The sequence below is a fragment of the Acanthopagrus latus genome, chromosome 9, assembly GCF_904848185.1.
Source record: "Acanthopagrus latus isolate v.2019 chromosome 9, fAcaLat1.1, whole genome shotgun sequence".
NCBI classification, from domain to species: domain Eukaryota; kingdom Metazoa; phylum Chordata; class Actinopteri; order Spariformes; family Sparidae; genus Acanthopagrus; species Acanthopagrus latus.
In genome coordinates, this window is record NC_051047.1 from 18026090 (window position 1) to 18048854 (window position 22765).

At 40.8% G+C, this 22765-nt stretch overlaps 1 protein-coding gene across 5 annotated transcripts in view; it reads left to right on the forward strand.

Annotated features, from left to right (window-relative positions):
• abca12 (ATP-binding cassette, sub-family A (ABC1), member 12) overlaps positions 1–22765 on the forward strand; it is an 80292-nt gene that overhangs the window by 8359 nt on the left and 49168 nt on the right. For 3 of the 5 annotated variants that reach the window (XM_037109909.1, XM_037109905.1, XM_037109907.1), the window contains 28 exons: positions 63–256; positions 1731–1849; positions 2147–2247; positions 3321–3467; positions 4827–4993; positions 5342–5475; positions 6349–6479; positions 7483–7647; positions 8000–8208; positions 8509–8642; positions 8776–8890; positions 9952–12564; positions 13126–13238; positions 13509–13576; positions 13744–14063; positions 14361–14473; positions 14742–14809; positions 14976–15295; positions 15593–15705; positions 15974–16041; positions 16208–16527; positions 16825–16937; positions 17166–17233; positions 17674–17822; positions 18023–18153; positions 18880–19022; positions 20995–21162; positions 21271–21488. In XM_037109909.1, coding sequence (XP_036965804.1) covers positions 63–256; positions 1731–1849; positions 2147–2247; positions 3321–3467; positions 4827–4993; positions 5342–5475; positions 6349–6479; positions 7483–7647; positions 8000–8208; positions 8509–8642; positions 8776–8890; positions 9952–12564; positions 13126–13238; positions 13509–13576; positions 13744–14063; positions 14361–14473; positions 14742–14809; positions 14976–15295; positions 15593–15705; positions 15974–16041; positions 16208–16527; positions 16825–16937; positions 17166–17233; positions 17674–17822; positions 18023–18153; positions 18880–19022; positions 20995–21162; positions 21271–21488 — 6722 coding nt within the window. The remainder of the gene's footprint in view (positions 1–62; positions 257–1730; positions 1850–2146; positions 2248–3320; positions 3468–4826; positions 4994–5341; positions 5476–6348; positions 6480–7482; positions 7648–7999; positions 8209–8508; positions 8643–8775; positions 8891–9951; positions 12565–13125; positions 13239–13508; positions 13577–13743; positions 14064–14360; positions 14474–14741; positions 14810–14975; positions 15296–15592; positions 15706–15973; positions 16042–16207; positions 16528–16824; positions 16938–17165; positions 17234–17673; positions 17823–18022; positions 18154–18879; positions 19023–20994; positions 21163–21270; positions 21489–22765) is intronic. The other 2 variants (XM_037109910.1, XM_037109908.1) reach the window with 2 other exon arrangements.

Sequence of the window (22765 nt, forward strand, 5' to 3'; positions counted from 1 at the left end):
TGGGTTTTTTTTGTTTTGTTTTTTTTTTGCTAACTCTGAACTTAATCAACTCTGGCTGTCAGATCCTGACCCAGATGATGCTGACAAAACCCGATGAGATGGCGACGGCGGCTGGTTTTGCGATGTTGGTGATCAATCAGTTGCAAAACGAGACCCCGCTGTGGGACACGCTGCTCGCCATCCCCCGGCTCTTCTCTTCTGGTTCTGTTGACCAAGTGCTGCGCAGCACTGAGGTCCTACTTACCAGCATACAGGGGTAATGTACATGATGAGTGATGGGGCAGTGCAAAATGAATTCAGGACAGCTGTTAGAAGGTCTTCAGATGGTGTCTTATGTGCACCTGTGTGAGAATAGAGAAAATGTGGCTATTGAGCTATTTACACCCAGACCCCTCACCCTCTGTCTCCCCCGCTTTTTTTCTCTGGACTGTTCTGTCCAGTCCTGCCCTACCTGTAACAGCGACTCTAGCTATCGACTGTAGGGAGTAGTTTAAGAATGAAGCTGTGGTTAATTCAATGTTGACTAATAATTTTTAGATGTAGCTGATTTTAAGGTCTTGTATTGTTTTCAGTTCGCAGTGTGGTTAGGATTTGGCAGCAAAATTTCTTTGTTAGGTTTCGTACCCCTGGGTGTAAATAGCCACATTGGCCATAGCAAATAGCCAATGTGGCTAACAGTAGTATTGTTGGTCCCAAGTTACTGGAGGTACCGTAGAAGAATGGCAGTCTTAGCATGATTCAGATTGTACATATTAGACATTGGCGATGAGCTGTACTTCATTGCCTGAACACAAAGTGCAAACTGTGGGTCACTCATAAGGGGTCAAAATGACTATAATCATAATAAAAACAATCAATAATAATTATATTATTATATAATATTCCTGATCCACTTCTGGAGAGCATACACAGCTGCACGCTCAGGGAATCAAGTGAATGGTCTAAGACAGGAGCACTCTTTATAATAGGCTTGTACAGTAAACTGTTAGTTTTTTGTTTTTTTTGTACGGTAATTTTTTCTTAAGTTGAAGTTTGCCTCTACTGCTGGAGCCACTGAGATCTGCTCAAGTTTTTTCCCGATCTCCTAGACATTGTTTTTAAAAGTCACATTATTTAGTATTATTTAGTTTTTAACATAGGAAGATGTTTACTTGTCAGTGTACTTTGCACTCAAACACATGACTGTTGTAGGTAGAAGCCCCTACAGTAATCCCCCAACTCCTGTATAGTGGTATTATATAATTTTATCCTGCATATTTGATAACTGTCTGTCAGTATTATGGCGGAGTCCCCCCATATACCTTTAAACAGTTTTTAAAACCGGTATTTTAATTTAAATTTTGCTTCATATTTTGTCAGTTTACATATTCTGCCATTAGTTATTGATTTACGTGGGTAATACTGCGTTTCCCTAAAGAATACAGATGAATCACCCTGCTTTAAAGGGCTGCGAGATTCAAGGCTTTGTATAATGATTTGAACAATTTTGACATTTAAAAGAATATGTGTGAAACAGGAACGGTGACTTTTAGACATACTGCATTGATATTGACTTTCAAACACCCAGTACAACCCTGGATGCATCCCAACAACATCTGAGGCTTAAGGCTTAAGGAGCACCAGGAGGACTAAGTGTTTGTTTGTCTCATCATTAGTACTGCCAAGTGTTTTGCTGCAGGTTCTGTCTTGTTTTGACCATTACATGTTTTTGCCCCCTGTGCTCTGTCTAGTGCTATAGATGTCATCAAGAGCAATTTTCCTGAAGCTGGAGCCTCGCTCTCCATGGTGAGGCCAGTTCTTGTTGGAGGCATCAGTCTGCTCCAATATGTTCAAAACTGGCCTGGCAAAGGTAAATTGTAGTGTCAGCTTCAAACATTCAGCAATTTGAGCACTTTTTATTTATTATGAGACTAATCTTTTTATAAATATGCATAATTAAAATATCTGATTTCCTAATATAACTTTATAATACAGTTTCATTTCATAAATTGTTGTAGCACAACAAAGTTATGAAGCCCTGCTGTCTTAGAGTGCAACAATAACCTTACATAGCAGTTCATTTTATGGAGACAACAGAGAAATGTTGTCAGTCAGGTTTTGTGCTGATATGCTGTCACGGTGTAACATCAGATTTCATTCTGCTTAGCTGTGTCCATTACCATTGGAGACGTTGTCACGTTGCAGAATGACTCAGTGAGTGAAATGGTGAAACAAGTTCTACAAAATGTCGAGATACCACTGGACAAGGTACGTGTTGACCAAAGTCATTTTGCAGTGTCTGTGCAGTATGTTCAAGGAATATGATTGAAATATGTTTCTATCAAATCCGATGAAGTTCTCTTTCTATACATATTTTTCATTCCCATTATTCCATTACATATTGAAAATTTTGAGGTTGAAATCAAGCACAGCACACAAATCTGTTGTGCCACATTTGTGTGTCAGTCTGGGTTTAACATTTTGGAAAAAAGGCATATTCGCTTGTTTTACAGAGAGTTAAGAAAAGCAATATCAGTGTTATGTCTGATTGCTATGTATGCCTATGTAGCAGGAGCTAACAACTTGTTAGCTTAGCTTAATGAGGGAAACAGCTGGCCCAGCTCTGTTTAAAAGCAACAAAAAACACGTGCTATCACCTCTAAAGTTTACTTACTAACATGTTATACCTTGTTGGTTTAATCCTTAAAAAGTGAAGTGTTAAAATGACAATTTATCATTTTGCAGAGGTTATGTGCATTGACATTTCTTGTCTAACATGCTGATTAATGAGCTTCAGAGGGGATTTTCTTTTACCTTTGCACAGAGCCACACTATGTTAGTTGTTTCCCCTTGATTCCAGTCTTATTATCAAACTGAGCTAAGAATTTCCTGGATGCAGCTTCATATTTAAAGGGACATGTAAGAACTTAGTTTAATGAAAAAAATTCACTGAAATTGTCAACTGAATATGAACAGTGAATAGATTTGATGTCGCATCAAAGTGGTCTACTGTGTTGCAGAGACATTTGATGAGGTTAGCATAAGAAAACTTATTTGTTCCAGGGGTCTAAGCTCTAAAGCTGTGTAAACACCAAGACTCCCCAGTAGTCAGAGAAGCTGCAGGTCGGTCTAAGCTAAAAACCTGACAGCGCTCATGGATGTATAGAATACATTTAGTGGCAGTTAGCGATGATACACTGCCCACCTATTTGTTTGGAGAAGAAATTCAACAGGTGGCTTATTCTTATATATTGCACCTTTAATGTCAATATGAGAGTGTTATCTACACTAAAAATAAAAAATTGTTTTTATTATATTCACTGTATTCTCTTCACCTTTAGGCTATCGCCCTGACATTAGATAAAGATATGGTGCGTGGCCACATGTGTGACAACAGCAGCAAACCGTTATGGCTAACAGCAGCGTGCAGCACAGGCACGTTGGATATGGTTCTGGGCTGGATCTCCCCCGACCTGGTGGCAAGACAGGTAAGTTGGAATGACATGAATGTCGTCATCATCAACAGAAGAGAATCCCAGACATCAAAAAGTGTCAGCTACTGACTTTGTGCGGGTGGTTTTGCCCCTTTTCTGTTCTCTCGCATACTGCTTGTCTGTGTCATTCTGTCCTTTTATACTGATTTGGATCCTCAAGTGTCACCGTCAGAAGTAATTAGATTCAGAGTGCACCGAATGATTAGTCTACGGTCAGAAGAAGGCTGTTGGCCATGGCAACAAGCAACTGCAAATCCCAGGTGGCACCTGGGGAACAGACACCTCAAAGAAATCCAATTAGCGCCACCACTGTGATAGATGTGTTTTAATGAGATGATTCCCAATCAGATGCAGTTAGCTAATACTGTTATCATGCCTTGTGCTTGCTCTAACAGTCAGCTGGACATCAATTAGCAATCTAATGCTGGCGTATAGCAGTGATGTGCATGTGTTATGTATTAATCTACCATATCACTGATCTTGATTACACCTTTACAAAGTAATTTAAGTCAATAACAGCCTTTACCTAGCATGTGTAGAGGTCCCATTTTTCATTATAAAGTGGGTCTAGCTGCGACGTTAATACACACATAGTCAGAAACTGCGGCTTCACTTCTGTAAGGTTGGGAAGTCACAAATATACAGCAACCGCCCTCAGCGATGCCCCCAGTATGGCCATAATTACGCAAAAACAGGCAGAGCTGATGCGGAAATACAGTGGGCGGTATGTGCTCAGGCTTGTAAGAGTTGACCAATCAGACAAAACCTGGCTTTTTGGAAGGTGGGCCTTAAATTAGGAATCAAAACAGAACAGAGGCTGCATAAAAGCAGTGCGGCAATTGACAATATGAGAAAAATTATGTATTTTTTAGATTTTAAAGCGTGTAAATGTTAACTAGTAAGCACCAAAAATAAAAGTATTAACCTGAAAATGAGTTTAATAGTGGCCTTTAAATTTTAGCATTAAAAGAACATAGAACGATATTACTTCATGACAAAATATAGTAAATAGCACAGGGTTTTTATGTTTTTTGGCAAAAAAAATCTTGTATGTATCATATATAAATCACAGGTTTTTCCAGTTTAAGATGATAAATTGCAGACCAACTCTGCAAAAAAAAAATTTTTACAGGGTAATTTCTTGCAAACTGCTTGACAAAAGATTAGGTATAGACAGTATTATGTTCACATTGGCATGATAAAGTGTCATTTATTCAGCTTATTTTTGTCTTCTTATTATTATCTTATTTATTGCAGGTTGAATTTACCTAACATGCGTTAATATTACAAATCTAACCCAGAAAATGTATCCTCCCTCCTTGTCCTCCCTCATCTGAACTATATTGTTCCCAGGCTCTCCTGGCGTGGAGTAAGGATGTTGCTCATCGTGATCTGTCCTTCGCCAAAGGGCTACTGCACAGTCTGATGGGAGCTCCATCCCCAGGAGGACAGGGAGGCTCCAACATGACAAAGACCACACGTAGCGTGGATACACAACCCCAAAACACTGAAGAGGATCTGTAAGTACAGGTTGTTCTCCACGAACAAGTGGAGACAAGCAAACCCATTGCAGGCTACGCATTTATGAAGACTGAAAAAACTATAAAGCAAATTGGAGTTTTTAGTTTTTAGGAAATGAATATGTGTAGGCAGGGATATATTTTTTTCTATATTAGCTCAGTTGGTAGTATTGTTGAACCGATCCTTTATATCTCGTACAGTTTTCCAGCGCATTCAGATTTTTTGGGATAGAACGAATCGGAAAGAATCTTGTGTTTGTCTTTCTACACCTCTGAAATAACTTTTTAGAAATGATAAATGATCCTTTCACAGAAAGTATCCACTGTAATTGTACTTTGTCGTGGCAGGTTTTTGCATGTCGGTCAAGTGACGTTGGAGGTGATAAAAATGGTACCTGAGGTGGACATGGTCGTCCAGTGCATCCTCAGGACCAGCTTTCTGTCCATGCAGTCGGCATCACTGACCTTTGATACTGTTGAAGGTAAGACTGCCTAATGTCCCACTCACAGTGAGGGAGAAAACCCTTGAAATGTATCATTACAGTGACACTTTCAACATAATGACACCTTTAATGACAATTTTGAAAAGATCTTCTACACAAGCGTAGGTGAGGTTCATTCCAGCTAACATGTCATTTTTCAGAAACTTTTGATAGAGAACTGAAGATCTATCAGTTCTCCCAATGACACAGAAAAAGACCAAATCTAAAAGTTAACACATTCACAGGACATATTGTGTTCTCTGCAGGATATGATCTGTTTTTTTGTCATATGCTGCCACAGTCACTATTGTTGTCCACTGAATGGAATAAAATCACACCCTTTCTCAGGGGACAGATGACAGATAGACAGGAGTAGAGGAGTTACCACGCATGAAATGGACATATAGATAGATAGATATATCACCATATATCTATATCTATATCTATATCTATATCTATATTTAGATTTTAGATTCTATATCTATATCAAATCTTCAATACTTCATAGGAAACAACCTCCTGGGATATTTTATACAAAACAAATGGAAGTCAAGTGTGTAACTCGACATTGTTAAGCTTCTTAAGCAGCATTGTGCTTTTGCTTTGTAGCATATCAATAAATGGGACGGTGGTCAACTGATCTTGACATATTGTTGTCCATTGAATGGAACAAGTTTACACCCTTTCTCAGGGGACTGATGACACATAGAAAGAGTGGAAGCAACGTAGGGCTAGCGGAGTTACCATGCGGGAAGTGGACACATAAAGTGTCAAAAATGTGTCAAAAATGCACTTTGGTTTTACAGCATATCAGTAAATGTGACTTAGGTCGACTGATCTTGTGTATTTGTTATCAACACTCCTTGTTTTCAGGAATGATGACAAACGTCCTTGAAGATGCCGATCAACTCCAAGGGACTTACTTCACGTTGCTGACAAATCAGTCTGAGGCGAGCGCTTGGACCGGTCGAGTCCTGGAGAGTGTGATGGAAGTCATAATGAAGGTATGCTTACATTGTTTCAGCTGATTATAATAAGCCTTTGGATATGAATATAGTAAAAGACAATTGTGCTCACTTCGAACCCTGATCTGATCTGACTTGATGTGTGTAGTTTCAGCGATCATTCCAACGACAGTTCTCATACCAGCTTAATCACCTGTGCCATTGCTTAGATGTGGGTAGGAGTTCATGTTTGTACAACTGAAAAAGCAAGGCGGGTCCAATGACAGGTTAAGACAGTTTCACTCCTTGGTTAATTTGTCAGTAAGTTGTCAGCTGTTAGGGTTAGAGTTAGGTTTTTGACAATCGATTTATCATTTCATATCCTTTTTATAAGTAAAAAAGCATATTGTAAGTAACTGACTTATTTGTCTGTCTGCTTCACAAATGTGAATATCTTTTTTTTAGGATATGATATATTACCATATGCTGGTGAAACTGAAAACTTTTGGACTGTGGACAAAAGACATTTTTGCCATTTTTTTAACCTTGTTTTTTCAAAGTGTGAAACACCATATTGACATATAACCAAGGTAAATAACCTAAAGAGAACAGAATTATAGACGTACACACAACAACATTAATTAAGTAAAAGGTAAATAAACAAAACATCAAAAAAGACACATTTTCAGATGTTTTATGGACCAAACAGCTAATGGCTTAATCCCAAGAATGATCCACAAATTAATGGATCATGAAAATATGTGTTAGCTGCAGTGCTAGCATGCTAAGCTGTAGTTTCCTTTCCAAATAACTCAATTTTGGTTAAACCAGGATTTGTTTGAAATCTGCCTGATTTTATGACTGTAAGTGAACAGTGGCTGGGAGGTTATAACTTTCTCAACTGTGAAATTTGGTGTGTAAATTGTTAAAATAAACAAAATAAACTCATTAACATTTATGAATTACCTTGGCTTCAGGGGATGATGTGTATGAGGTTAGTGATTATGGTCCTAAATGTAGAAAAACACTCATCAGTTGCAGCTTTTTGCTCTTGTTTTGCTAGAGTCTGACATCTGGGAATTTAACCTGCGGGGGTGTCTTGGGTCCCTTCGAGTGGCTCCTCAACACAAGCAGCGTTAGTATCGAGGTGTGGAGATCAATGATCTGCCAGAACAGCACCTCTCTTCAGGATGCACTGGTGATGGACTGGATGCCAGTGGCTCAGAAGGTAAAGGTTATTCCTCCTTCAACTTTAAAGCTATACTATCTACTTTTCTTTATTGTTTTAGATCTTTTTTTAATTTAATTTTAGGATTGAATTGTCTAAATGTACAGTCAAAACCAAACTCCACAGCAACGAATCCTTCACAAAGAAAAACTTACGGAAAAATATTTCTATCAAAACTGGTTTACGTATTTCCTTCTCATGATCAGAAATTAAACCAGACGATTCTTAGATTTTAAGTGGCTTTAAAACCCTCATCTATGCTCATTATGTTCTATAAACATAAAAACACAACACATTTTTCATTAAAATAAGGTGTGCTTTATTAAAATCGTATCATATTATCTTTCCACAGGTTCAAGAAGTGTACGACACCATCCTGGTCAAAGCAAACTACAGCGTAACACCTCCCATGATTCTGTCTGAATGGCATAAGTTGTACAATAAGAGCCTTCAGTTTGCCAGGCTTATGGAAAAAGTGTCCACAGAGCTGGGTGAGGCGCACTGGATGAACTGGATGCCAGACAACAGCACCCATGACATCACTGGGACTCTTCAACACAGGTCTTAAGAAAGTGCTGATTGTACACCTGCGGGGTTTCATTCCAGAGCTCTAACAGTACCACAGATGATTGATGACAGGCTGTCATATCTTTCTTAAATATTGATATTTTGCAATGTCCAGTTTTAAAGTCTGTAGTTAGACAAACATCACACATGGCTAATGTTAGTGAATTCAGTGGAAGGAGAAAAAAAATAAGGTGAATAGGAGGATTGTGTTGTTAGATAATATGTCTCATTTCATGCTGTCAATCATGTAATTCTCTGAACAGTGTTGTGCTTTTGCTTTTGCTTTGTGTGCAGTGCTTTCCTGTCCATGGTGGGTTTCGGAAACAACATAGAAAAGAGTCCACTGTGGCCTGTTGTAAAAGACTATTTCCACATGGCTTACTGGATTTTGAACTACAGGCCCGGTGTCACAGTTCAGCCAGCAAACTGTGAGTCCTTCTCTTCTCTTCTCTTCTCTTCTCTTCTCTTCTCTTCTCTTCTCTTCTCTTCTCTTCTCTTCTCTTCTCTGTGACTGTGACTAACGCCAGATTATGTATGTAATGTATTTGCCTTTCCCTTTAGGTTCTGTTAACATCTCCAACTTAGCAGTTCAGTGTGATACTGGTTTGGACTGGTCGGTGTTTGTTCAAGCAGCGACTCAGGCCCTGATGTCACCCAACCAAGACGTTCTGCTGAAGTAAGTGACAGAGCCTCACAGTCTGAATAAATGAAATCCTATTTAACTTATTGTATATCATCTGGAACTGAATTTTCTGCCCTGTTGACTCTGAATTGTTGATAAGATGTTAAATACATGATAAGAGAAACATGCTGGTTGGCTTTCTTGCTGAGAGTTAGATGAGAAGAGCAGCTGGTTAACTAGCTATAAAGCTGCATGTCGGATGACTTCTTGGTTGCCGACAACACTCAAGGAGTCACTGCGCCCTATAGATATAGAACACCACATGTGACATTACATCATGACTCATGGGATAACAGGCCGCTGTCTCACCTAGGTATTGTTTACAGTTGTCACCTATGGGCAACACCTATGGTTGTCGGCTGTGCCTGCAGCACCTAATTGCTGTACAAGAGGGAGGCTGGCATCACTTTCCATACGTGCCTGTAGAGTAGATGAGAGATACATTTTTTTAAACATATACTATTAGGTACAATGTAATGGAAACGCTTACTGCTTAATCGAAGTTGTTGATCGCTGTCGTTCTATAGCTTTGTTCATGGCAATCAAAATGACAACTTCAGCAAGTCACCATTATTGATGGTGCAGCATAGATATCATTGATATCTATGCTGCACCTGGCCAAGAACTACTTCCCCACATCTTCATTATCATAAAAGCACCAATTGTCAGAGCAGAGCATGTTACATTAGTCCACTTTAAAGGTTGGCAGATTATTTACCAAGGGGCTATTTGACCATATTTCAATCTTTATGCTAAGCTGAGCTAAGCTAACTGGTTGCTGGAAATGGATTGATACAAAGGTGGTATCAATATTTTCATCTAACTCTCAGCAAATGAACAAAGTGCATTCACCAAAATGTCAAACTATGTCTTATTTTATTGATTAACATGCAATGATTGTTACTGTTAGTGATTTGGATGGTTAAAGAGGCAGCCTCTGTGCACAGATTCAGAACATAGCGTAGAAAAAAGCTTTTAGTTATTGTTGTAAATGCTTCATTGACTTTGTACAGAATTCTGCCATATTCTCATCCTCTCTCCTTTTTTCTCTGTAGCTGTCTCAAAGGAAGTGTGAATCTGTTGCAGCACGTATATGGTGATGTCTATAAACATCTGGTCGGATCGTACTTGAAGCAAGGAATCCAAGGCGGAGATGCGCTCTCTGCCTACATGATCAACCTTATGAATAACCTCGATGGAGTTGTTCTGACCATCTCCAGACTTTCCAACCAAAACATCTCTAACCCTGACGTCATGCTTCCTTTGATTGGTAACCTGTTACAGTCCACAGGTCTGGCTCCACTGCTGCCTCTGTTCACCAGTGATGGTCCCCTCAATGTGTCCACAGTAATTGAGGTGGCTTCAAAGCTTGGCAGGCTCAACCAACACATTTTCACCTTCAGTGAGACAGACCCAACAATGCCTGATCTGGAACGGTTGATAATGCATTTCCTCTCCTTAGAGGGTAACCTCACCATGTCTCTCTCCAACATCATGGGACACAGTCTGCTTACCTATTCGAACTACTTCCACCCTGACGATATCGCCCGTTTCAGAGAAGCCATAAAGCCTTTCACCAACCAGACCTCAGCAGGCATTGTAGAGGCCATCCTTAGTGCCATGGAGCTACTAAAAAAAGTGATGGATTCTCCAAACGGTGACGCAACTAACATCATTCTTGGGTACACACGCCAGCTTCAAGAATTTGTGAAGTCTCTGTATCGGTTGCGGAAAATCCAACATCTCACATTACCAACTGGGGAACTTGGGGCAAATGTCTCTGACCTCCATGGGGTTTCCAAGGACTTTCTCAACCTCCTCAACCCAGAGGTGCTCATGAACCTGACTCAGGCTGGACCAGATGCTGCCCAGGACATTGTGACAGAGAAATTTGTGGCATTCCTACCACCTGAGGTCCAACAGGATGCTAAGCGCTTTCTTAAAGATTTTAAAGCTCTGCAGCATCACATAGCCACATGTGCAGCAGGTGAAAACTGTCTGGCTGGAATCTCAGAAATCTTCACCTTCCTTGATCAGATCTCAGACTTGATGCTTTCAGCTGATGTTAATGTCACCATCAAATTAGCTGTGACCAACTCTATTCTAGTTGGACGTCAGTATGAAGAACTTACATCACTGTTCTTCTCACTCCTCCTGCCACCAAATGATGCAGCGTATGTGAAAACATTCAAACAGACTCTTCATTTCATCAGACTGCTCATGGCTAGACCAAACATCACTGTATCTGATGTCCAGAATGCTCTAAGACAGTCCAACCTGACCCTTGAGGAGCTTGACCAAATTGCTGAACTAGCTGGAGCTGCCAACATAAACGACCTGATGATGAATATAATGGCGATTATCAATGCTCGCCAGTGTTTTGAACCACAGCACAACCCACTTATGACAGCACAGTGTGTTCAGAGATTGATAAATGGAGTCAGCGGCTTCCTGACAAACGTACCTGCTCTACGTAATGCAACAGCCATCCTCTCCCTCGTCCCGGTAATTGCCAATAACACTATCAGCGATGTCCTCATGGTTAACTTCAACTCTGATCCTCAAATGGCTGTCGTACACACCCTGAACAGCACCCTGGCCAATGTCAAGAAGAGCCTGCAGATGGTCCACCTGAACACACCGGAGATCATGACTGAAATCAAAGTGCTGGAGGGTCTGATACAACTAGCTGCCAACCCAGAACCATTTAGCAATTTGAACACAACCTTGATGATGAACCCCACACATGCTCAGAAAGTCTATCTGCAGATTATAAATTTCTACTTGACAAGGCTGGCAAATATCACCAGTACCAGCTCAGTCTCAGAGCTCCTCAATGACTTTCTCTCCCTGACACAAATGCAAGTGGCATTACAGCTGGCACAGACAGATTTCACTTTATTCGTGAGCAGTCAGGTCGAGCTCCTCATGAACAGCCTCCAGTACCCAATAGATGGTGCAGGAGTCATTAAAATTGGTGAGACGGCTGTCAACATTCTCTGGCGACAGTTTGACCTCATAAAAGTCAACATAGAGGCTGTGAATTATGGTCCTACACCGATTTGCAATACAACCATTCTGAATATCACTGAAATCCAAGTTAAGCAGTACCTCAGCCTGATAAAGAAGTGGATGAAACAACCAAATGTCCCTTTGATCATCACTAGCATGCTCCAATGGGGCAACACTTCCATGAATATCTCAGCCCCTGTGACAGACTTCCAGCACCTGCTGCAGACGATGGTTAATTTCCTCAGTGGCGATCAAATGGCTTACCTCTCCATCATTGGCAATATCACCCAGTCCCTGAGCAAAACCCTAATTGTGGCAGAGCAACCAGGTGGTCTACAGAGTGAACAGTTCTTAGACGGCATCATGGAAGCAGTCCAAAGTCTAATGCAGAACCTGGTCTCAGAACCCCCGTCACACACTTTACTGCAGGACATCCGGGAAGTTGTAGAGGACCTAATTGAACTCATTGTTCAAGAGGACATGAGTGTTGCCTCATCACGCAACATCTCCCTCAGCATCCTCAAGAAGGCTGGTCCCATCATCCAACAGACGGTACCAGAACCTGTCACTCCATACTTTCTTGCTGGACTCAAAGTAGGAACCACATACTTTGTGACCATCTCTGAAGCCGTTGGACCAGACACTGTGAATCAGTTGTGAGTAATGCTGCTATTTCTCTTACTCTTCAATAGACCAAATAACTACATTTCCATAGTAAGTTGTGCAGTTGAAAAATAATTATAATTAACACCCATCAATAAATGTGGATACAGCTTAGCTGTGTCAGATAAACAATATGCACATAATATTTTATGTTCATGATAGTATATACCCAAAAAAAAAAAAAAAATGTAACCATTGACTGTGAAGACATACTTGCATCACAGATAGGCCACATCATTTTTAAATGAAAAATAATCAGTCAAATCATAAATCATATCATAAATCATGAGGTCTTCTGGTGCTAACAAAGGATAATAAATGGTGGTAACCTCATCTCCCATTGTTTTTATAGTTTGGAATCTGTAGTATTTACTCTTATCCAATTTAACTTGTTTTTGTGAGGGATACTATGTGCGAGCCATGCTTTCAACCATGATGACAGACTTGTGCAATTCACTACAAATCAGGAAACCTTAATACTACTGGACATCAGTGAGTAGATAACCAGCAGGTTATGTTCAGATGTGAAATATTGATGTGTTTTGTTTCTTAAGAATTCTGAATCAGATGGAGACACTCAAGAGCCTCCTGCCACCAAACAGCACCACCCAGGCCTACATCTCCGTCTTCATTAACATCACTCACTTTATCTTGGATTCTGGCCAAGGCAAGTCTGATCTCTGTGTCACTGTAGGTGGACAACATGTTGAATTCCGATGAACTCTGATGGAGCGGAGATCACACTGTGTACTTCATTATTACTGTGTTAATATCAGATAGCCTGAGAGCTGCGGATGAAAATAGCTCAATGTTACTGTATACAGATGTCAGAGAACAACCCTTCACTTCAAGTTTGACAACAGAGATGTTTAAAATACAGTATTTGACAATAAGAGTAAATTGTCCACTTTGTGAGCAATATTTCTTGTGATTTCAGGCAACATGAGTCCCTGGGCAACTTTTCAGAATGCATCAGCAGAAAATTGGCCTTTGATTATTAGCAAGGTAAGGCTTGATACTCTATAAGGTCTGCGCATTAAACGATACATTACATTGAAAACAAAACCCTGATTAAACATGTCAGCATCGTCACTGATCACTGTCAACCTAGACAGTACTGATCAAATATGAATCATGACACTTTTACTGCATTACATATTTCTGTCCAACAGATTGGCCAGCACCTCTCAGGTGCCATCATGGAAGCAGTCCAACGTGTGATGCAGATCCTGGACTTGGACCCCCCGTCACTCATGGTACAGAAGGACATCCAGGCAATTGTGGATGACTTATTGAAACTCATTGGCCAATCAGACATGAGTGCTCCCTCATCCCGCAACATCTCCCTCCACATCCTGAAGAGGGCCGAAAGAGTCATCCAACAGTTGGTACCAGAAATGTTTGCTGAATACCTGCTTCCTGCACTCAGAGCAGCAACCACATACTTTGAGACCACCTCCACAGTCGTTGGACCAGACACTGTCAATCAGTTGTGAGTAATGCTGCCATTTCTCTAACACTTAAATAGACCAAATGACCACAATTCCATTATTTGCTGTCAGCTAGTTTATGGAACAAAATTACATTCATCTTACATGCCAGGAAAATAGTCCCATACTAGATAACCAGCAGGTGTCGTCATTCCAGTGACCGTACTGAACAACTTCTGGTCCAGATGGATCATTTAAACCAAACACAAAGATGGACTGTACACATTCCTGCCATGCTTTGATGACCTTTTCATGAGACATGTTCAGATGTGAAATATTGATGTGTTTTGTTTCTTAAGAATTCTGAATCAGATGGAGACACTCAAGAGCCTCCTGCCACCAAACAGCACCGCCCAGGCCTACATCTCCGTCTTCATTAACATCACTCACTTCATCTTGGATTCTGGCCAAGGCAAGTCTGATCTCTGTGTCACTGTAGGTGGACAACATGTTGAATTCTGATGAACTCTGATGGAGCGGAGATCACACTGTGTATTTCATTATTCAAGCGTTAATGTCAGACAGCCTGAGAGCTGCGGATAAAAATAGCACAATGTTACTGTATACAGATGTCAGAGAACAACCCTTCACTTCAAGTTTGACAACACAGATGTTTATACATAGTATTTGACAATAAGAGTGACTCGTCCACTTGTGAGCAATATTTCTTGTGATTTCAGGCAACATGAGTCCCTGGGCAACTTTTCAGAATGCATCAGCAGAAAATTGGCCTTTGATTATTAGCAAGGTAAGGCTTGATACTCTATAAGGTCTGCGCATTCAACGATACATTACATCAAAAGAAACCCCTGATTAAACATGTCAGCATCGTCACTGATCACTGTCAACCTAAACAGTGCTGATCAAATATGAATCCGGACACTTTTACTACATTACATATTTCTGTCCAACAGATTGGCCAACACCTCTCAGGTGCCATCATGGAAGCAGTCCAACGTGTGATGCAGATCATGGACTTGGACCCCCCGTCACTCATGGTACAGAAGGACATCCAGGCAATTGTGGATGACTTATTGAAACTCGTTGGCCAACCAGACATGAGTGCTCCCTCATCCCGCAACATCTCCCTCCACATCCTGAAGAGGGCCGAAAGAGTCATCCAACAGTTGGTACCAGAAATGTTTGCTGAATACCTGCTTCCTGCACTCAGAGCAGCAACCACATACTTTGAGACCACCTCCACAGTCGTTGGACCAGACACTGTCAATCAGTTGTGAGTAATTCTGCCATTTCTCTAACACTTAAATAGACCAAATGACCACAATTCCATTATTTGCTGTCAGCTAGTTTATGGAACAAAATTACATTCATCTTACATGCCAGGAAAATAGTCCCATACTAGATAACCAGCAGGTGTCGTCATTCCAGTGACCGTACTGATCAACTTCTGGTCCAGATGGATCATTTAAACCAAACACAAAGATGGACTGTACACATTCCTGCCATGCTTTGATGACCTTTTCATGAGACACGTTCAGATGTGAAATATTGATGTGTTTTGTTTCTTAAGAATTCTGAATCAGATGGAGACACTCAAGAGCCTCCTGCCACCAAACAGCACCGCCCAGGCCTACATCTCCGTCTTCATTAACATCACTCACTTCATCTTGGATTCTGGCCAAGGCAAGTCTTATCTCTGTGTCACTGTAGGTGGACAACATGTTGAATTCTGATGAACTCTGATGGAGCGGAGATCACACTGTGTACTTCATTATTCAAGCATTAATGTCAGACAGCCTGAGAGCTGCGGATGAAAATGGCACAATGTTACTGTATACAGCTGTCAGAGAACAACCCTTCACTTCAAGTTTGACAACACAGATGTTTATACATAGTATTTGACAATAAGAGTGACTCGTCCACTTGTGAGCAATATTTCTTGTGATTTCAGGCAACATGAGTCCCTGGGCAACTTTTCAGAATGCATCAGCAGAAAATTGGCCTTTGATTATTAGCAAGGTAAGGCTTGATACTCTATAAGGTCTGCGCATTCAACGATACATTACATCAAAAGAAACCCCTGATTAAACATGTCAGCATCGTCACTGATCACTGTCAACCTAAACAGTGCTGATCAAATATGAATCAGGACACTTTTACTGCATTACATATTTCTGTCCAACAGATTGGCCAGCACCTCTCAGGTGCCATCATGGAAGCAGTCCAACGTGTGATGCAGATCATGGACTTGGACCCCCCGTCACTCATGGTACAGAAGGACATCCAGGCAATTGTGGATGACTTATTGAAACTCGTTGGCCAACCAGACATGAGTGCTCCCTCATCCCGCAACATCTCCCTCCACATCCTGAAGAGGGCCGAAAGAGTCATCCAACAGTTGGTACCAGAAATGTTTGCTGAATACCTGCTTCCTGCACTCAGAGCAGCAACCACATACTTTGAGACCACCTCCACAGTTGTTGGACCAGACACTGTCAATCAGTTGTGAGTAATTCTGCCATTTCTCTAACACTTAAATAGACCAAATGACCACAATTCCATTATTTGCTGTCAGCTAGTTTATGGAACAAAATTACATTCATCTTACATGCCAGGAAAATAGTCCCATACTAGATAACCAGCAGGTGTCGTCATTCCAGTGACCGTACTGAACAACTTCTGGTCCAGATGGATCATTTAAACCAAACACAAAGATGGACTGTACACATTCCTGCCATGCTTTGATGACCTTTTCATGAGACACGTTCAGATGTGAAATATTGATGTGTTTTGTTTCTTAAGAATTCTGAATCAGATGGAGACACTCAAGAGCCTCCTGCCACCAAACAGCACCGCCCAGGCCTACATCTCCGTCTTCATTAACATCACTCACTTCATCTTGGATTCTGGCCAAGGCAAGTCTGATCTCTGTGTCACTGTAGGTGGACAACATGTTGAATTCTGATGAACTCTGATGGAGCAGAGATCACACTGTGTACTTCATTATTCAAGCGTTAATGTCAGACAGCCTGAGAGCTGCGGATGAAAATAGCACAATGTTACTATGGACAGTTGTCAGAATCTGATCCTTCACTCAAAGTTTCACTCAGTGAAATTGACTCATCCTACTCTTGTTATTTCAGGCAGCATGAGTCTCTGGGCAACTTTTGAGAAGGCATCAGCAGAAGATTTGCCCGTAATGTTAGGCAAGGTAAGGCCTAATACACTATGCATGTATGAGAAGATCATAATCATTTGTTTTTTTGATCATGTTTATTGGGAATTCCAAAATATGCTGATTAAACATCTCAGCATAATCTCTCTGTCAGCCAACGCCTTGTTATAAACCACCCTTGTCAGATAGGCTGGTCATGGGGGTTTTGGAATGCAGTATCATTTATAATCATACAATTATCTTACCATTTATAAAAGCTGCGTGTCCTGTATTTTGAATGTGAATCTCCCTCCATGTTGCCTATGCCAGCATTTGCTTTATACCTGCTTCTACAGACAGTCAGAGGCCAGGTGGCCATTTTGTGCCCGCTTAAAAAAACAAGGCTTATTAAACATACTTCTTACTTCTTCCTCTCAAAGCTGCAAACACTGCCACACCATTTTTTTCACCTTGTTTGCCTATTCTTTAATTGTCAGATGAGCAAACTCTTGAGCATGCTTTGGCCACTTATCATGGGAGGCTCGGGCTCACATACGACTGCTCCATCTCTGGAGGGCTTTGCTCATCTTGCTCCAGTCCTGGAGCAGCTGATGACTGGGGAGGCAGACCAGGACACATGGGAGAAGTAAGTCTACTTACCATTTTTAATAAAAACCAGATCAAACACATCATTAGTCAGTGCTCATTAGACCTTAATGCTGAATTGCAAAACTTCCAAAGCTATATGAGATGATGGTAAAGTTTATTTATTTATTTTATCATGAAGACTGCTATTTATTTGCTCCTGTGATTACTCTAAACAAAATGCCATGTGTTCTGTCACAGACTTGAAAAGATACTAGAAACCCTACTGTCAACCATCAGAGGGACAGAGCTTTGGAATAGTGTCACAGCTGTTACCCCAGTGTTTGAAAAAGTCATAGGAAGTGAGGTGAAGAACACGCAAGCAATGACCGGTAAGAACACGACGAAACAGCTACCGTCTTACATTTATGAAGCCAGGACAAGGACACGCAGCTAGAAGGAAAGAGTCAGTAGCTGCGTGAACAGATTGTCTAATGTTCAGATTGTAATCAATATAAAAAGCACACAAAGAATAAAAATGTGCCACATAAACGCCTCAAATTAGGAATGAACAAGCCCAGACCGAACACCTTTCTGTGCACACCCAACATCTTGACGCAAATGCATCGTGACATCGATAGATATCCATCTTCAGGACAGGGAGCTGATCAAAAGAGAAGAAGAGATGAAATATCAGATGAGGAAGAGAAATGCAGGATGTGACATCGCTTTTGCCTATGTCATTCTGCTCTTCTGATTTAAATTAGTATTTGCACGTGAACACCAGATCCCATTTAACTCATCACAGATAAGCAGTTGATCTGAAATCTTTAGTCGGAATACTGAAATGTTGTCCATGTAAAAGAAGCTACTGACTGAAGGAGGAATTACTTCTTATGTTTAGTGTTGTCTACTTTAGAAATGGCTTTGTCACACCATGACACACCCTAAAAATACCTGAAATAGCTACTCAAGAGTGTCTTTATTGGCATTTCATAAGGCGAAACCACATGTTACCATTTTCCTCGTGTATTTGCTGCTTTTATCAACATGTATACAAGTCATTATTTGCGAATCTCTCCATATTGGTCAAATCCTCTGTCTTCTCTCCCACCCAGAGTTGATACTCAGCCTTCAGATGCCACTGGCAACCCTGATGACAGAAATGGCGCAGGCTGTGAACAGCAGTCGTTTCAACTTGACTGAGGTCTTGGAAAGAATGCAGCGGGCCGTTGAACGCACCTTGCAGGCAGCTGAGCAGGTTAGACTGTCCTCCCTCCACTCTTCACTGTCTTTTGCGTGTGACAGAGAGACAGAGGGAGGGGTGTGGAGAGGAGGGCTACTGTATCTCTGCACTAGAACTCATGCATTTTTACAAAAAACAATACCTATCTGTCTTCTTCTATCTCTGATGTAAGGGCACGATGGGTGTGTGTTTTGTGTCTTTGTGCGTCTGGAATCTGTCTGTTCCACCTGCATACATGCTCATTTGCAAGCTTATTTATCCCTCAACAAGGCTATTGACAGGCATCGTCCTCATGTCATAAATAGCATGTGGGTACGACATCCTCTGAATGACATTAACAGAATGTAGCTGAAAGCTGATGATGGCTAAGGTTTCTTACTTAAAGGGACAGTTCACTGATTTCTTTCCCCTTTTGTCTGTACTGCTATTTATCCATCTTATATATTTTGGTCTGAGTTGTCAAATTTGGAGATGTTGCCCCTTGAGATGTCTGCCTTCTCTCGGATGTAATGAAACTAAATCACACTAAAGGGTGGGGGGAAAATATGTATTCTCGTTTTTCGGGCGAACAGTCTCTTTAAATTATTCATGCCTCATCCAACAGTAAGTCGCAATAAGCTGATTTGATAACTGATAGAAGACCGTCTGATCCTCAATATAATCTATTATTTGTACTTCGGTAGGCTGATATTATCTGCCATTACAGACCTGTCACAGATAAATCAGCGTCGATATGTACTTTGGTGTGCAAAAAATGCAGTGTATTGAAAATTGTTTCAAATTTTTTGTTCACCCCTATTGACACGTGATAGGGAATCATAATCAGAAATATTAGAAACAATTTTCAAAGCAATAAAAAGTGATACCACCACTAAGCATTGCGTCAGAAATGACCAGTGTTGGGTAACGTTACTTTTAAAAGTAACACATTACGTTTCAAGATTACTGCAATTTGAAGAGTAATATGTGACTTTACTACGTTACCTACTGAGGAGAATAATGCAATCTGGAACTAAATAATGAAGTACTTAAATTGCTGAACTAATGTGTGTACAACAAAAAAAATGTTGGTACTCTAATGGACAACAACAAGTAACAAGTTACCCCAACACTGGAAATGACTGTAAAGTTTAATAATCACCTCCTGTGTCAAGAGTGTGTCACGGAGTGTCAACAAAAAAAATATTTTTATGCTTTTTTTTTGTAAATGTAGAATAAATACCACAGGGTTGATGTATTGAGTTGGTATGTTTTTCATTCTATCTGAAGGATTGATTGACATTTTGGAAAAGATGCCTGCTCGCTTTCGTACTAACAGTTAAAGAAGATTGACACCACTGCTGAGAAAAACATATTTTTCTTATATGTAGATTACAGCATTCTAACCAGTTCGTCCCAAACTAACCATCAGAAAGGAAAACATGGAACAAAATAATAAATCAGTGTTTGAAAGCAAAGCAGGAGTTCAGTACTTTAAATATGAAGCCACAGTCAAGCTTTAGTGTTATCAGCGTCTGATGTGTTGACAGTAGCCAGTATCAGATGGACCCTAATCCATGCCACGGTGGGAGTATCCTGAATAGTGTAGCAGAAACTCTATTAAAGTGCTATTCTTTGCCATGTGTGTGTCTTGGAGGGAACCTTGTCACAACCTGTCAGAGATGCCTGCTGTGGCAGAAGTGTCAACTGTAGATGACACTTTTTACACCCGTACAGTGTGTGTGTGTGCATATGCATGTAGAGTATGTGCAGGTGCATATCTTATATGTAAGTCTGCGAGAAACCATGATACCTGTGTGACACTTCTGCCCTTTGTTTTCCTCTCTGTGAACTGCACGAACGCAGACATTATGTTGTTTCCTTCGTGCTACTGCCTTTTGTCTCACAGACGCTTTTGTGCTATTTCCAGCTCTGTCTCGCTAACTGAACTGGTTTCCCTCTGAACAATGCACGTGAAACACAATCAGTGAACTTTTTTACCCTCCAGGGTAATGGCACATTGACGTGCGGTGGAGTTCTCCAAATATGGGAGCCAGTAAGAGAGGCAGCGGGTTTAAACCAAGACGCCATGGCTATGTGGTGCAGCGTCAGCCTGCATCCTCTTCTTGAGGCCTACGGTGCATCTCAGCGTGTCTACGCTCACATGAACATGAGTGTGAGTCAAAGTGCAATTATCAGTTTCACCACTTGGTGGCAGTGTTGACACACAGAGAAAGCTGCCACTTTGCTAACAATCCATCTCTGCTCTATGGTGTCGTTACAGCATATGGGTGGGGGACCAATGACTGTGAACGCCACAGCTGCAACGATTGTCAAGACCGTACGGTCTCTCTACCAAGTCAACGTTAACCGCACACACATGATGGAGCAGCTTGTCATGGGTTTCTTCAGCCAGCTCTCTAAACTAACAGGCCAGCCTCTGAACTATGAGACACAGCATCACTGGCTCAAACAGCTCCAGGCCATGCAGCTGCAATACAGGTGACTATTTACAGCTACAGTCAGATTATGTCATCGCTAACACAACGTGCCCTTGTCAAGATTTAAGATGCTTAAAATGACACGCAGTTGTAAAAAAAATTTAAATACAAGGAGTGAAAAAGCAGTAAACTATTAAGTGGCTATTGCTGATGCATGACATGAAATTAACAATCTTATATGTTTAAAAAAAGCCAAAACATCAGTTTATTGTGTCAGAAGCAACAGCTTCTATGTAACTTTCAAAAGTCACATAAGGAGAAATCCACCATACAATATTTTTGTTCCCAAATTGTTTTTTTTTTTTTTCCAAAGTAGGGGAGTCTCAGTAGATCAGACAGACCAGGCCACACTGAAGCCACAGGATATGAGGACAGTGCAGTACGAGCATATCAAAAAACAAAACCCACTGAACATCAAAGTCTCATTGTATTTATCAGAATGTTATCTGGAGAAATGTTCTTTACTTTTCATCTAATGGCATCACTACACCGACCCATCCTCACCTGTAGATGACCTCTTCACTTCATTTGTCGATACAACATTATCCCCAACGCACCAGCAGGGTCCAATTTGACTCATGCATAATTACACAATGAGTTGGAGTGATCACATTTGCATTTCAACTTGATGATTTTCTTGCGAGTGCTCCCTGAAAACAGGCAGGCCTGCTCTGATAACTTAACTGTGATTCAGCTAGCCGAGACATCCTCTTAAAATTGATTCCCCTTTATATGCCAGCTGCAATAATGGGCCGCGCATGGTGATAAGGATCACATTCTGCATATCGCTAGGAATCAATCAGGTCTGATTACATGAGTTATAGATCATTGATCGCAGTGGAAAGACTCAAGAGTCTATTATGGAAGAAAAAAATGGGAAAACTGTGCAAGAGAGTGTGAGGGAAGATGATGAAGAAATAAGACTACCACTTAAATGAGAGAAATTAGACTTCTGTGGAATCAGTGTATTGAGGAAATGAATCAAAAACATGGTTTGCATCTGGGATACAACTAAGTGTTAGAGCCTGGTTGATACTTGATGCAGATAGCGATATTAGGGAGGAAGAAATTCTGATACTGATATATCAGGTGATATATACACATTTTTGCAATGATCCTTCAAATGTGATTGTCAAACACAAAGTCGACCTAGTCAACAAACAGTGAAAGGGGCTCATCACTATTTCCCAGATTTGTCCATCCAAGGTCCAAAAGCCAAAAACTCACCTATTGTCACAAAGGAAAAGCAGCAAATATTTATATTTAAGCAGCTGGAAC